Here is a 16,861-nt window from a genome sequence, read left to right as displayed (position 1 = left end):
AATCGAAAAGTTTATGTCAGCGAGAAGCCACATTTGACCGTCCAATTGCACCTACTGGTCAAGGCGGACAGCGTATTCCTACTGGCCTTCCTAGTCAAACCAACTCGATTCAACCAAATACAAGTTCCACGTTTGATTACGGCGTATGCCTAATTTCGTAACGAACGGCACCAATATCTTCGTCCTATCATTTATTTTCAAAAATATATTTTCCTTTTTTATTTGAGAAAAAAGAAAATGGAGTGTGGATAGAACGCGTAGAAAAGCTAACCAATCAGAACTCGGGTACGTGACGAAACATCCACCAATATATAAAATTAAGCTAGATCAATCCTCTTTGCGTCACTTGCCCATTATTATTATTATTATTATTATTATTTATTGGTTTCTGTTTTGCTCCTTCTTCGTGCTCTTCGTTGCGCTGCCTACGACGACCGAATCCACATGCACATTACCCTAAAGAGAGCAAGAGCTGAAGAGAAAGCAAGACGATTCCCCCTTCTATCTCTTTCTCTATTCCGATCTCATTCTCTGGTTCAAATTTTCTTTCTCGCTCTGCAAATCCGTTGGAGCTTCTGATTTCTGATTCACGATTAGGGTTTAGTTCCTACTTTTGCTGAGATTTGTTTTGGATGGCGGCTTCCAGTGGCGTTGCGACAACCCTTGCGGGGAAGGGCAAGGTTGGGCCTTTTCTCCGTAGCAGCTCTTCCACGAGGTTATTCTCTGCTCCAAGGAGTTCTTGTGGCTTTTATCGCGTCGGCCCGAGAGTCCCTAGGCGGGAGGTGGCTCTTCGGATGAGCCCCCGTTCCGAAGCGCCGGTGGATCTTGAGGAGAAGCCATCCGCAGCAGCCAGCGCGTCGGCGCTCGAGCAGTTCAAGATCTCCGCCGATCGTAAGCCCCATTTTAGCAGCTCCCTTTGTTTTGTCGTTTCTATTATATTTCTTCCTGTTAGAAATCTGTGGATTAATTCTTCGGCTGAAGAGATATCTGTCGAAGATAGCATTTTCCTTACTACTTTTGGCACGAAAAAAGTTCTTTTCCCATTTTGTCGCGGTTGAACGTTATGTTGTCGGATGTGCTAAAACGATATGAGTTATCAATTTTTGGGATGTAGTCTAGTCTGTTTGGATTTGTGAGATCAATAAATACCTTTTTTTCCCGAAAAAAGGGTAATGTATCCTGGAGTTCCTAGTTTATTGAATATTTTGAAACTTCAGATTGTAATGTTTTGAATGAACGAGTTTTGATTGCAATAGGCTGCAGAATTTTTGTGATTCCTATTTAGGAATTCCTAGTTTATTGAATATTTTGATATTTCAGATTGTAATGTTTTGAATGAGCGAGTTTTGATTGCGCTAGGTTGCAGAATTTTTGTGATTCCTATTTGCAGTTGGTATTGATCTACTTTGATGTTAAAATAAAGGATTCTCATAGTTGTTCATTTTCATTTCTTTGTTTTCCTTTCTTAATTTTGGCCTTCCCTACTTTCCAGAAATGGAAGCACCACTATTTGTCATAAGTGTACAACTCAATATTTTAATAAGGTTTAAGTAGGTTAGCCTTGCCAGATTAGTCGCTTGTAGCTGAAACAGAATTGTTTTAATGTAGCTATTGATGGTGCATCATCAGAAGTTTCAAAACACTTGTGCCCTTGGATTACAACTCTTGTCAAATAGCTATGTGTTTCTTTCCGATGACTGACATCATTGTAGTAATCAAGCATCCAAATTATCCCAGCCAGTACAGATATTATCTTCGAGTTGCAACACCATCTACTCATTCTGTGATGGGGATTTCCTTTGTACGGATTGCTGATAATTCCAAATGATGCTATTTTACAACTTGAACAGTTGAAAACACTGATCAAGTGGTTTATTCCACATTATTCTTTAACTTTTGATTCTCAATTTGCAGGTTACATGAAGGAAAGGAGCAGCATAGCTGTTATAGGCCTTAGTGTTCATACAGCGCCTGTTGAGATGCGTGAAAAACTTGCTGTTCCAGAGGCCCAATGGTCTCGTGCTATTGGAGAATTATGCAGTTTGAATCATATAGAAGAAGCTGCAGTCCTCAGTACCTGCAACCGAATGGAAGTATATGTGGTTGCCTTATCCTGGAACCGTGGAATCAGAGAAGTTATTGATTGGATGGCAAAGGTAGCCATTTGAATTTGTTATTTTTAATTAGGATTCACATTTGTCTACATTGTCATTCCATCCAACTTTTTCACATTAATCAATATTAATTTTCTTTTACAATGTGTGCAGACAAGTGGGATTCCAGTGGCAGAACTTCGACGGCATCTTTTTATGCTACGTGATACTGATGCAACAAGGCATCTATTTGAAGTAGCAGCAGGGCTTGACTCTCTTGTATTGGGAGAAGGACAGATTCTTGCTCAAGTTAAACAAGTTGTAAGAGTTGGGCAAGGCAGCGGAGTATTGGGAAAGAATATTGACAGGATGTTTAAAGATGCAATCACAGCTGGGAAACGTGTTCGCAGTGAAACCAACATTTCATCTGGAGCAGTTTCTGTGAGTTCAGCTGCTGTTGAATTGGCTCTTATGAAGCTTCCAAAGTCAAATTCAACATCTTCAAAAATGTTGGTGATTGGGGCTGGTAAGATGGGGAAACTTGTAATCAAACATCTAGCTGCAAAAGGGATCAAACGTATTGTGGTTGTGAATAGATCAGAGGAGAGAGTAAATGCTATCCATGAGGAAATCAAAGATGTTGAAATCATTTACAGATCTTTCTCTGAACTGTTCACTGCCGCTGCTGAAGCAGATGTTATCTTCACGAGTACTGCATCTGCAACACCACTTTTCTTGAAAGAACATGTTGAAGCTCTTCCTCCTGTGGATGAGGTAGTCGGTGGCAGGAGACTCTTTGTGGACATTGCTGTTCCTAGAAATGTAGGATCTTGTGTTGCAAATCTTGAACATGTTCAACTCTATAATGTTGATGACCTTAAGGAGGTTGTAGAAGCCAACAAAGAAGGTCGATTGAGGAAAGCAATGGAAGCCCAGTCAATAATCTCTCAAGAATTAAAACGCTTTGAAGCATGGAGGGACTCTTTGGAGACTGTCCCAACCATCAAGAAACTAAGGTCGTATGCAGATAGAATTCGTGCTTCAGAGTTTGAGAGATGTTTACAAAAGATTGGTGGTGATGCTTTGACAAAGAAAATGAAAAGAGCCATTGAGGATCTTAGCTTAGGTATTGTAAACAAGCTGCTTCATGGTCCCCTGCAGCACTTGCGATGTGATGGCAATGACAGCCGAACTCTGGATGAGACCCTTGAAAATATGCATGCGCTTAACAGAATGTTCAATCTAGACACAGAGAAAGCAATCATAGAGCAGAAGATCAAGAACAAAGTGGAGAAAACACAAAGTTAAGATGATTTATAACCTTTTGGAGACAACTAAATTAATCAGTGGTGTTTGATATAATCTGTTCGTTATCCAGAAATTCTTTTTGCACATTCTCTAAGTCCTACTCATCCGGCATTCGTATCTATAAGAGAGTTTCCTCGGTCTAAATCTTGGATTCCCTTAATGTGGGAGTGGCACCCTATACAACTTATTTTCCTAGAGACATTGTACATGGGTTAAGGCTCAGTTTTGTAAACGAGGCCAGCATTGACATTGTAACGGGCAATTTCTGCAATAGCTTACTATTTTCTGCATTGTAAATTAGCAAAATATTTCTTATGAATGATGGAGTTTTTTTTATACTGTTCAGAAACTGATCGACTAGATAGTTATCGATAGAGTATCATGTAGTGATAATTTTGAATCATTTTTAATTCTAAATTGAGGAACATCTACGAACGTCGATAGGCGCATATAACCTAGAATCTCTGCCATATTATAGCTTTGTTTGCTCAAATGACTAATAGTTCATACACTAAGCCAGGGGAGACAAAATTGATCGGTTGGGGATGGAAGTTTCAAGTTTGTCGACTAACCCCGGGTCAGATGTACCATGTTTCTTTCAAAGGATGAAAAGTGTAAGGGAGCAAAGAAGAATAATGACTATCTTTCACTTTTTGTTTCCTTAGAGAAAATTATTTCCCTTGAGGAAGGAACAATGATGGGAAATTTAAGTTTATGGAATTGAATTTTTCAAAAAATAAATAAAAAAATAACATGGAGAAAAACAGAAAATGTAAAAAACTGAATACTTTATCTTGGTAAAATTGAAGCATTTAACTCAATTTGACTCTCGTCCAATGAGAGGGAAATGGTTTCAGCAATTTACTAAAAGATATATTTAGATTTATGAATTGATCATAACATACATTATACTTTAATATTTATCAAAAGTATATTCAATTTTTTATTCTTCTCATGCTACCCCTCAACCATTTATCTCTTCTCTTTCATTTGTTTTCATACATGTAATTTCTTTTATCTTTCCTCTCTATAATGCATGCATCCTCTCTTCTCTTTCCTCTCTATAATGCACGCATCCTCTCTTTTCTTTCCTCTCCTCTCTTCTCTTTCCTCTCTCTTTAGGATACATGTATGCATACGAGCATAATATGGGTCTGATAGGATTTCATATCAAGTCCAACGTGAGTCTGATATGAAATCATATCAGACCCATGGGATTAGGTTTGAACGTATTTCTTTTGATAATATTTTAACACATTCGGAGAAGTCGAAATATGCAATGGATGACATCGTTGGACTCCTTGCAGCCTCAGAAATCCACAAGACCTAAAATGAGTCCAATCTGAGGTCACTAGGTTCATAAGTGGATTTTGGTCAAAATCCACTGATTGATCTAGAGACCCCAGATTGGACTCATTTTAGGTTTTGTAAATTTATGAGATTGCAAGAAGTCTAACGATACCGTTCATTATATATTTTGACTACTCCAGATATGTTAAAATAATTGTCAAGCGAATCAACTAAAATAGCCCAACATGGGCCTGATATGAACCATAAACCTGATATGGTGCATATCAGGCCCACGCTCCATATCAAGCCCACATTGGACTTGATTTATTTCATGGTGGAGGTTGTCTTTTAGATAGTTCTTATTTTCTTTTGAATTTGGTTGAGATTGTTATACTATATTTTGTTAACTTTAGTGGATATGATGTAATAAAGATTTAATAGGGAGTAACAAAACAAGCGAGAGAGTCAGAAGGACAAGAAACAAGATCAGAGTACACTCACTGTGCCCTTCTATAAATTATCCTCCTTTGCAGACACCACAAATTACGTCTTGATATTGTTGGGTTCGCTTGGTGCCGCAGGGAATGGAGTTTATCTATCACTTATGATGGTGCTCTTACGAAATTTGATCCAATCCTTTGAAGGAGCTTCAAACGAACATGATGTGCTTCATCAGGTCTCTAAGGTATGTGCATTATGATCACCTTTTTAGTATTCTATTTTACTATTGGTTCCTCGAAAATACTTCACAGTTAAAGAATGAAGTTTGTTGGAAAAAGAATATTTGATAGCCATGGATCTAATTGCATATAGGTAGCACTGAAATTTTTCTACCTAGCAATTGGAGCAGACATTGCATCTTTTCTTGGTACGAATATTTACCTGGCTCCCCATTAAACCTTTGTTACATCATTTCCACTAAAGTTGACAAAATATGGTATACCAATCTTAACCAAACTTAAAAGAAAACAAGAATGATTAAAAGACAATCGCCACCATGAGATAAATCAAGCCCAATGTGGGTCTGATATGGAACCATATCAGGCTCAATGTGGGTTTGATATGGAACCATATCAGGATCAACGTGGGCTTAATATAAAACTATATTAGGCCCACAGTTCATATCAGGGTCACGTTGGGTTGTTTTAGTTGATTTTTCCTATAGCATTTAAACACCTCCGGACAAACCAAAATATATAATAGACGGTACCGTTGGACTCCTTGTAGCCTCAGAAATCCACAGATCTTGAAATGAGTCCAATTTAAGGTCTATAGGTCCAACAGTGGATTTTGATTGAAATCCACTAATGGACCTAGAGACATGAGATTGCTCCCATTTTAATTCCTATAGATTTATGAGGTTGCAACGAGTTCAAATATGTTATCTATTATTTATTTTGACTTCTCAGAGGTATTAAAATATAATAACAAAGAATCGACAAAAATCTCTATATTAGGCTCAACATGGATATTTTATCCCATTCTTAATATATTTTAACACCTTCAAGAAGTCGAAATAAATAATGGATAACATATTTGAACTCCTTGCAATCTCATAAATCCACAGAAACTGAAATGAGTGCAATCTGAGGTCCCTAGGTCCATCAGTAGGTTTCGGTCAAAATCCACTGATGGACCTAAAGACCTTAGATTAGAGTCATTTCAAGTTATGTGGATTTCTAAGGCTGCAAAGAGTCCAACAATGCCATCTATTGCATATTTTGACTTGTCCGAAAGTGTTAAAATATTATAGGAAAAATCAACTAAAACAACCCAATATGAACCTGATATGAAAAAATATCAGACCCAATGTGGACTTGATATGAATAAATTTAAACATTTAAACCTTCTAAATAAGCTCCTATTCTACTTTTTCCAACAATGCAACAAATGGCACCACCATTACAAGTAACCTGTAAAAACTTGTCATTTGCAATCATAAAGTCCAAAAGAAAAAGCGACAAACTTATATGGATCTTAAATAGATAGCATTGTTAAAAGGTAAAAATTTGATAGAAAACAGACAATTAAGTACATGATAAAGCGCAGACAGTTACTGAATTATAACAACTCTTCCAGATAGCATATAATCAACAAGGATTTCAATTGATGAGTTTAGATATGGTATATTTGAAGTGAGAAAAAGTAGCGTGTTAGAAAGGAAATTATATTGACTTCTTAGTAATTGTGTAAGATAATTTAGTTCCTACATAAAAACATGTTTATATGGTGTCGCTACAATCACTGTCAACCTTGGCCTTATAATTATAGTAATGCCAAGAGAGACACTAAGATAATGTTTAAGAATTTGATTTCTTAAACAAATACATTTCCTTTCTGATTATACAAAAGTAACAAAGTAACTCCTAAATCTTAAAAAGAAATTGTTGAGGTTCAATTAAAGTCCCATCTTAGAAAGATTTGATAAAGATCATCGGGTTAAAAGGATGGATGATATCTCCATTGGTATAAGGCCTTTTGGAGAGATCCCAAGAGTAAAGTCATGAGGACCTAGGCCCAAAGTGGACAATATCATGTCATTGTATAGATATGTAAACATCCTTCGGTCTCAACAAATAGTATCAGAGTCATGATTCAGACCAGATGTCATGTCAGGCGTCCTTAAATGAAGTTGAGGGTGGACCCGGAGTATATCAGGGTAATCGGATGATTGTGAGGAGGTCTGGAGCAGGTCAGGATGACTGAATGCTCGCGGAGAGGCTGGAAGTAGGTCAGGGTGATCGAATGTTCACGGGGAACTCGGAGTATGTCAAGATTACTAGATGTAGACAATATCATGTTATTCTGGAGATATGTGGACAATATCATATTATTATGGAGATTCACTTCAAATATATCATATCTAAACTCATCAGTTGAAATCCTTATTGATTATATGCTATCTGGAAGAGTTGTTATAATTCAGTAACTTTATGCACTTTATCATGTACTTAATTGTATGTTTTTTATTAAATTTTTACCTTTCAACAATGTTATCCGATTTAAGATCCATATAAGATTGTCTCTTTCTTTTTTGGACTTTATGATTACAAATGATAAATTTTTATAGGTTACTTGTGATGGTGGGCTGTCATTTGTTGTATTGCTGGAAAATGTATAACAGGAGCTTGTCTGGAAGGTTTAAATGTTTAAATTCATTCATATTAAATTTACGTTGGGTCTGATATTTTTTCATATAAAGATCAACGTGGATCTAATATGAAAAAAATATCAGGCCCAACGTGGGCTTGATATGAATAGATTTATACTTTAGTCATTTTTTGATAAAATTTTAACACCTTTGCAGAAACCAAAATATGCAATGGGTGATACTGCTCGATTCCTTACAATCTCAAAAATCATAGGATCTAAAATGGTTACAATCTAAGATCTTTAAGTCAATCAATGAGTTTTGACCAAAACTCAATGATTGACCTAGACATGTCCGATTGAGCCCAGTTCATGTCCTATGGATTTATAAGGTTGCAAGGAGTCTAATAGTGTAGTCCATTCATATTTCAACTTCTTCAAAAGTATTAAATGTTATCAGAAAAATCAGCTAAACTTTAACTCTCGTGGGCTTGATATGAAAAATATCGGGCCCATGTTGAGTCTGATATGAAAAAATATCAAGTCCACCTTGAGCCTAATATGAAAAAATATCAGACCTAACGTGCATGCATGCATGCATGCATCCAAAAGAGAGGAAAAAGAAGAAAGGTTGCATACATATTTGAGAGGAAAGAGAAGAGAAATTGCATGCATACCTGAGAGGAAAGAGAAGAGAGCAATGATTAAGGGTTAAAAATGGGAAAAGTAATAAATTAAGTGTGCCCTTTGATAAATACTAAAATATAATATGTACGCCATAAATTACCAAAATGATTTAAGTAAAATTGGAAAATACTCATTGACTTTTTCTCTATGTCCATCTCTTCATTATATATTATTATTATTATTATTATTATTATTTTAAATTAGATGTTTAACTTTTTTTTAACTGATTAATCCTATAAATGATCAGTCAATAAGATAAATTCAAAAAGTACCAAATAGGTCTTGACGAATAGTCCAATATCATGAGTAATTTGAATATTGAAAACGTATGATATACCCTACAAGAGATTAAGTCAAACCCTCATAAAAGAACACATCCTACCTCCTTTGCAAGATGGCATAAAGCGGTCCACTGATTATTATACCCTTCTTGCTTTGTCCCATTGACGATACAAATGGATATTACCTAAGACTTCCTTTTGTGCTTTAAAACGCACATCAAGTTCTTCATGTTGGTCATGCACTCCCTCCACTTTGACCTTATACTCCCTAAGAGCATCTACAATTCATCATCAAAACATCAAATTTAATATAAAATTAATACCAAAATACTTCAATCCATATATCAAATTCCATACCAAATATTATACGATGAATAATATAACATCATCTTTAGTATTATACTATTCACATCACCATATTTAGTATGAGAGAGGATTTTTATTTTTTTAATTTTATTATATAATTAATAAAATTAAATGTAATTAATTTTTTGTCTTTACTTATAGGATATTCAAATGTAACTAAATGTAATTATTATTTATTATAAATTTAAATTAAGTGTATTTAGAAGCATATTTAAATTTTATTATGTATATTTATAAAGATTTAATTTATTCAAATTATTATTTTTAATTTATTTAATATATTTTAATTATAATTACATTTATAAATTATATCACAAATTTCATTAAAAAAAATATAATAAAAAATTTATATGCATAAATGTAAAATATATTAATTACCCATTACACTAACATACAAAATAAAAATAGTAACAACACTAAATCAAAAATATTACTAATGAAAACTTAAAAACATGAGTAACTAACTTAACAAACAAGTACAAATAAAAATGATACTAATAAAGCACAAATATACTTAAAAAATTTATCCTATCAAATATTAATGAAGTATTAATTTTAAATATAATAAGTATCATATAAAAATATTAATAAATTTAAATGTATGTTGATAATTAAATTATGAATAAGAAAAATAAAATATTCTAAAAAAATATTCCTTTTTGATATGATATGATGTGAGTGGATTGGAGCTGAAATAGTATTTGGTGCTAAAATTATATTATTTTGATATAAAAACTATATCAAATATGATGTTATGGGTTGTAGATGGTCTAAGTGCTTTAATAACAAACTGACCAGCTTTAGAAAACCATGATTTGAAATATCTTCAAGGAGTTCACAAGAATATGTGTTGAAATATTCAATAATTTTATATATATTTCTCAAGAGTATTTTGTTTTTTTTTTTAAAAAAAGTTAGTTAAATTTTTTAATAAGACTATTTAGTTGTATTAGAAAAGTTTATTATGAAGTATAAGCTGTTGTATTATCATTATATAAAGGGGTTAGAATCCCATATAATAGTTAAGATTTAAGGGTTGATACCATCTTAATTTTCAACATGATATCAAAATCAACCTTAGCCCTTTGTTCTTACTAAATTCTAGTCGTCATTCTCAACCTTAAAAATTAAACTGATCCCGACGGCCACTACTTCATAAAAAACACATCTACTACACCTCAGAGTAGTTTATCTGCTTAACAACTAGCATCTCCTAAATTATTCAGTCTCCACCCCAAACATGAGCAAACAAATTGAATCATTAGAAATCATATCTTTAATTTCCATTAATTACTTGTTCAGTCAGAGAGTGTCTTTAATGCTAGTATTCTACACACCGAAACAAACTACGATGTGCAATCTCAACTGATTGTTATAACATACCGACAATCGATTGAGCGAACTCGAGTGCACATATCTCTTGCTATATTGGATAAATTTTATTAATCAACTTCAATGGGAAATTTTACGATATGACCGGCTCCTTAGTTTGGAAGTTGGAAGAGTGTTATTCCTTAGTTCGTCGTGAGGCCATACGATCTACTACTTGTTCTTGAAGCCTCTTCCACTATGATATTTTGCAGTCGGACATCACAGAACTGATCAAAATCCACCAAACTGAAGAATTCCAATAATTCAGACATGTCGACATACAAGTGCACTCACTACAATCAAATAGGTCATTCTAAAAGTCATTGCTTTGAACTTATTCGATATCCAAATTGGTTGGACCCAACACAGGATCAAAATTCTAAGTAATCGTCTACAGCATCTTCCTACAACATCAACATGGGTGAAAACTACAAACACCAAAGGTAATGTTTTCAATATTTCTAAACCTGTTTTGAATAGTGCATGGATAATATACTGATCATATGACATTCAATGTTGGACAAATCTCAACCCTGAATGCATCCTCCCAAAAATATTTCTCTACTGGTTGTTCCCTCCTTAAATTATAGCCTTTTGTCAGTCTCTCAAATCACTACTAGCTTATCTTGTGTTGTTATTTTTTTGCCCGATTATTGTGAATTTAAGGATATCCAAACTTAACAAATGATCGATTATCGTGTTAAAAGAGGGAATCTAAATCTATACTACTTGAACTTAGAGTAAAAAATTGCCAATATATTTAACAATAGAAGACATTAATTCAACAAAAAGGATTATTGAGATCTGACTTTGGCATAGTGTTTGGAACATACCTCATTTGGTTATTTAAAAAGACTATTTTTTATTTTCTTTAAAAATATAGACGGGGAGACACCAAAGACTTATTGGAAGATTGATGTACTTAGGTCACACAAGATCATATCCTGCCTATGCTATAATTAGTTAGTTTATGCATAATGTTGGTGACCAACATATGAATGTAGTCCTTCGTGTTTTGAGGTATCTAAGATCAGCCCCAATAAAGAGAGTTCTATTCACTAAAAACACAAACAAGTAAAATATTGAAGTACATATAAATGTTGATTGGGTAGGAGTGATGGACTGATCAACTTCGGAATATTTTACCATTGTAGGTGGGAACTTAGTTACATGGAAAAGCGAAATAAAATGTTGTTGCACGATCTAATGTAAAGTTGAGTACAGAGGGATGATCTTATGAAGATGTGAAGCAATTGGTTGAAATTTCTCTTACAAGGCCAAATCTAGACTTTATAGAAACCCATTCTTATAATTATATTGTAATAACAAAGCAACGTGTAATATAGAATATAATATCTAGTTCAACATGATTGTACAAAGCATGTATAGATAAATATATTTTTTTATTAAACAAACACTAGATGAAAAAGTTACGGAACTACCAAAGTCTTAGTTAGATGATATCCTTAGAAAAGGACTGTTTAATCGAGTGCTCTTAAAGTTTTTAAGGTTCTATTTGAAACTTTAGTGCATGCGACTTTGGTGAATGAATCTAGTTACTCCCTTAATGGTAGTAGGACAAAGTAGGGTGAAAGGGAGATTAGGGATTTAGTAATCTCTATCTCTTCTTCCTTTTATTGTCTCAAATAAATATTTTTCTTTCTTTTCGTTGCTTGCTCTCCTATTATCTCCATCTCTCACCGTCCTTTAGTTTTTCATGCGGGTTATTTTCTCTAATTAGTAGACTTAATTGTAAATTGTGCATATGAGTACAAACCAAACTCATTAAAATGATGTAACTTAAGCTTATTAGATTTTGATTATTGGATGTAGATCTTGTATCTGTAAAATCTATAGTCCCGCATCTATTATCATCTATGAGCTGATAATAGATTTCCACTATATATAGGGTTGGTCCCTAAAAGTTTAGGGTATTATCTTGACATAATTCATGGTTCCCCATTAGACCTAGAGTTTTTCTGCCTAAGCCCCTTGGAAGACCTTCCTTTTGCTTCTGCATCGCTTCTTCTTCTTCCTCAGGGTTAATTTCTGAATGACGTAAAAGACAAAGGTGACCTTCCTTTTGCTTTTGTGCCACTTCTTCCTCATGGTTTATTTCTGGATGATGCAAAAGACAAGGATATCTCTTCAATCAGATTTCTTTGTCTTTGGTTATTCTTGTTGGGATATGCTCGATGAAGTGTGTTCTAAAACATGTTTCGTAAATATGTACAGTGGAAGACTAAACGTAAATAAATCTAATTTATTACAACACACACATCATACATATGCAAGATACAATTGCACTGGACAAGATCATAAAACAAAAATGAAAACGAATAATAATTATTCTAAGTATACCTTACGGATGACCTGTAACGAAAAGGGCATCAAGCGTAGCGATGTTGTCAAACCTCACCTCTATTTGTATCATGCAGAGCTCCTCAAGACAACTCCATGAGTACAGGCCTCTCCTTCAGAAGTTACTAGCCACAAGCGGAGAAGAGGGATCAAGAGGAGGAAGCAAAACAAGGAAGAATTTCTTCCTTGCTTGGAGGTCATGACAACAAGGAGAAAACTTTCTCCTTGTTGTAGTGGGTGGCGGTAGAAAGAGGGAGAGAGAGAGGAGAGGAAGACTTGGTTTCCAAAAACCCAATCAACTAAACAAGAAATGTGGTTCATGACTAAACTAAGTTGGTCCTTAACAAAAAATTAGCCCATTAATCTCTTAGTTTTGTTCACAACTAAACCAAATTGGTTCATGACTAATCCAAATAGCGTCTAACTCTTCCATAAGAAATGTGGCCTATTCGCGCTTTTGATTTGACAAATATTTCTATATTTGTCTTATGTATTATCCAACCAAACATTTATCTCTTGATCTAAGAATCCTATTCTTTAACTTGTTTTACGTCTTTTAGAGACTCATAGTGTGTATGACCCAATAGGTTCTCCGTTTATCTTGGCCATCCATAATTAACTACTTAATTATGAAACGATCATGAGTGACACCTAGTAGTATATCATGATCCCCAATTAGTCGAAAAATCTAAGTTGATTTTAGAATTAATTCTGAATCCTTTAGCAGCTACAGTGAGTCATGGCTCATTCCTTCCACTCATCTTATACCCATTTAGTTTAAGACATGGTCTATATATCAATCCCCACTAGGTTGACTACGCCACACCTAGCCCAAGTAATATTTTCTTATTCCACTGATTCAAATTACTTGTACATATGTCTAAGAGTCTCGTACTCATAACATGTGATGCTTTGGTCAAAGATTTTGAGTAATAATCCTAATGAGTGGCCATAGGATATACGTCTCCTCGTAAGGAGCAGTGAATCCTCTATGGGCTATCTAAACATCTTCAAGTACTTCAACGTATACCTAATCATCCCGAGTCCACACCTCGATGAGATACTTGCTTAAGATGTTAAAGTATGTGTTCATGACCAAGATGACTTGTATACCTCTAGTCGAAGGAAATTTGCACTCGAGCTGTAGTACGAGCTTCACAGACATATTCATATATGTAGATAACCATATGAAGCTTTATAGTGAGCCATTTCAATGAACTAGTTACCATAACTAGCATCCACGTTTAACTCTCGACATCCCAATGTCTCCAACCAGTAAGAAAATAGCTTCTTGGCGAACCAAGAAGTATAACCTGTGCTAGTCTTACAAAATTAATGATATCTGAATGCATCAATTCGACGACTAGGAAAATTCTAATGCTTTCATAATTGCACAGGTAGAAATAATCACAAGTTGTGATTCAATCACAAAATATTCTTATGCTATGAAGTATATTACAAACATTCAGTAAATGAGTTTAAGACCATTAAACATATAATATGCACTCAAATAGTGAATCTATATTTGTCAAATAAATAATAAAATAATAAGATGATTGCCTTAGGACATCCCTCAAAATCTAACAATTCTTTATGTTGTTGTGTCGTGATTAATTGTTGAAACTAAATCCATGCTCATATATTCTTATATTTCCTAAATGTGAATTCTTATACTATTCTTAGAATCCATGCGGCATAGGTTTTATAAGTTCTTTCAATTGGTATCAGAGTCATGACTCTGATTCTTCAAATTTCACTACAACAAAAACCTTCATAGACATCGATTTTCCACCGGTGTCTATTTCATTTTCGACCGATGTCTATGAAGCCGATGTTAAAAGTCTGTCATTTTAGACATCGGGTTAAAACCAGTGCAGTATCACTTAATGACACCGGTCTTCGAATCGGTCATTAACCGGTGTAGTATCACTTAACGACACCGTTTCATCAACGGTGTAAAATCGATGTAATATTGTATGTTAATAACACCAGTTTTGGCAGCGGTAAATGACCGATGTAATATTAGTTAATAACACCGGTTTTGCAGCGGTGGAAAACCGATGTAATATGTATATTTTTTAACAGCACAAATTTGATTTCAAAACTGAAAACAACAATAAAAAAAACACAAATATTCACAAATTATACAAATATTCTTCATTCAATAATATCCATAAAATACACAAATATTCACAAATTATATAAATAATCTTCTTACAACAATATCCATAAAATACCCAAACATTCTTTTTACATCAAAAGCTAGCTAATAGATATCAAAATCAAGGTAGAACATTCTTTTAACACATCAAGGTAGAACCACACTTCAAATGTAATCTAGCATGTATTCAGCCCACTCGAACCGTACTTCATCAATTTCAACTCTGGAGTACTTGAGATTTGTAAACTGTAAAAACACATAAATAATATATTAGTAAACCAAGACTAAAAAGGATACAGCATGCAGAGTATCAGTAGTACAAGATGTTAGCAGTTCCTGCTAACAAAATTATATGCAAAACTATATAAAGAATATTAGGCAGTAAGAGCATGGATAACAATAAGTCTGTCACATACTGATGCTTATATAGACAACTTAATGTCTATCCCATTGGATAAACTTTCATACACTCGAGCAAACTATTATCCTAGGCATGCATTCCATGCATAAATTTGTAGATATATATGATTCTATCTTATATGCGTTTGCAGCAGATGAAAGAAGGGGTAACAAAATATGTTGCACAAATAAGAAACAAGGAACAAAGTTTAACAATAGAGCATTGCCTGCAAACTTGGCTATGAACAAAAAAAGGGAAGATAATCTACATAGAAATAGATACTTAGAGAACAAGAAGATCCAGAAGGTATGGTCACTTTCACACATCAGTACTTTAACAAACAGAATATTACAAAGGCCAATCATAGGAAGGAGAATTTTACTGAGAAAATAAAGTTGTATCCCATTTCGAGAATAACACGTAGAAATTCTATCCTTCTCCACATCATTGACAAATATCCAGCAGTCATGTAAATCTTCTCATCTGAGAAATCCATTCCCGCAGTATAAAGAGCAAAACAGTGAGTATGCAAGGATATGCACCTTATGTACGCTTTCTTGTCCAAGGCAATGATTACCAAATGGTCCAGGAGTCTGCGTGTTCCATCTCCTGTCCGAAAACTTTGAAAAAACAAATCTATAATAGAACCAGGAGAAGCCCAGGCAGCATTCAAAGTTGTTAATATTACTGTTTTGTTTTCCATAGCTGCTTCCTTTAAAACTTTCTCAAGCTTAACATCGTTCTTTTCCTGCAAGCAGATATATAATTCTCTATAAAGGAGGAAAATTCACAATTGTTTGCAGGCACACAAGTTAAACGATATAAATTAGGGGGGGGAATGACTTATTATATTGCATAAAATAGCATAAATCAAGTGATTTACTGACAGCTTAAGCTCATGGGGCAGATAATCATCCAATCGGATTTAACATTGTATTAAGCAGAAGAAACAAAATCAGTCCAGGTACTAGGCTTGTCTACAAATTCAACTTTGCCAAAATGAAGTGTGTTGAGAATATAGCATTCAGAATTCAACATTAAAGGAATGGTAGCTAGAGAGTATCCTAGAAAGTCACAAGGCATAAAAATTTTGAAAACAGTTATAACTTTTCAATAGTTTAGAAACATTATAGACTAAACCCTATTATGTCTAATTGAAACAAGTTGATCGGGAAGGTTAAAATAAGTTAATCAGCTTTTCATATATGTTGGATTTACTATAGAAAACTGCTGCATTATGCAGAAAAGACATTCAATCGCACTTTACAGTATCTTAAAGTTTTTCAAGAAGAACAAAATACTCTACAAAAGACTATTGTATACTTCATAAGTAACTCATATCATACACATACTAAGTGCATAATGAAAGTTGTTAAATTGTAGTTAGTCCAACAGAAATGACTTCATAATTAGCATCAAGAAGTTCACCAAAACACAAATGATTAGGAAGACT

At 34.1% G+C, this 16,861-nt stretch overlaps 1 protein-coding gene across 2 annotated transcripts; it reads left to right on the top strand.

The window, feature by feature from the left end:
• The first annotated feature begins 372 nt into the window (after positions 1–372).
• On the top strand, positions 373–3,752 carry LOC121969753 (glutamyl-tRNA reductase, chloroplastic-like). 2 transcript variants are annotated; one of them, XM_042519988.1, is made up of 4 exons: positions 756–891; positions 1,609–1,801; positions 1,915–2,156; positions 2,268–3,752. In XM_042519988.1, exons 3-4 carry the CDS (start codon positions 1,920–1,922, stop codon positions 3,399–3,401), a joined length of 1,371 nt encoding a protein of 456 aa, XP_042375922.1. In that variant the 5' UTR covers positions 756–891; positions 1,609–1,801; positions 1,915–1,919; the 3' UTR covers positions 3,402–3,752. The 2 variants fall into 2 exon arrangements, with proteins under 2 accessions (XP_042375921.1, XP_042375922.1); XM_042519987.1 differs by lacking the exon at positions 1,609–1,801 and having other exon boundaries at positions 373–891.
• Positions 3,753–16,861: the final 13,109 nt, after the last annotated feature.

This window comes from Zingiber officinale, chromosome 4A, assembly GCF_018446385.1.
Source record: "Zingiber officinale cultivar Zhangliang chromosome 4A, Zo_v1.1, whole genome shotgun sequence".
In the NCBI taxonomy this organism is placed as follows: Eukaryota; Viridiplantae; Streptophyta; class Magnoliopsida; order Zingiberales; family Zingiberaceae; genus Zingiber; species Zingiber officinale.
This window is presented reverse-complemented; position numbering and strand designations above follow the sequence as displayed.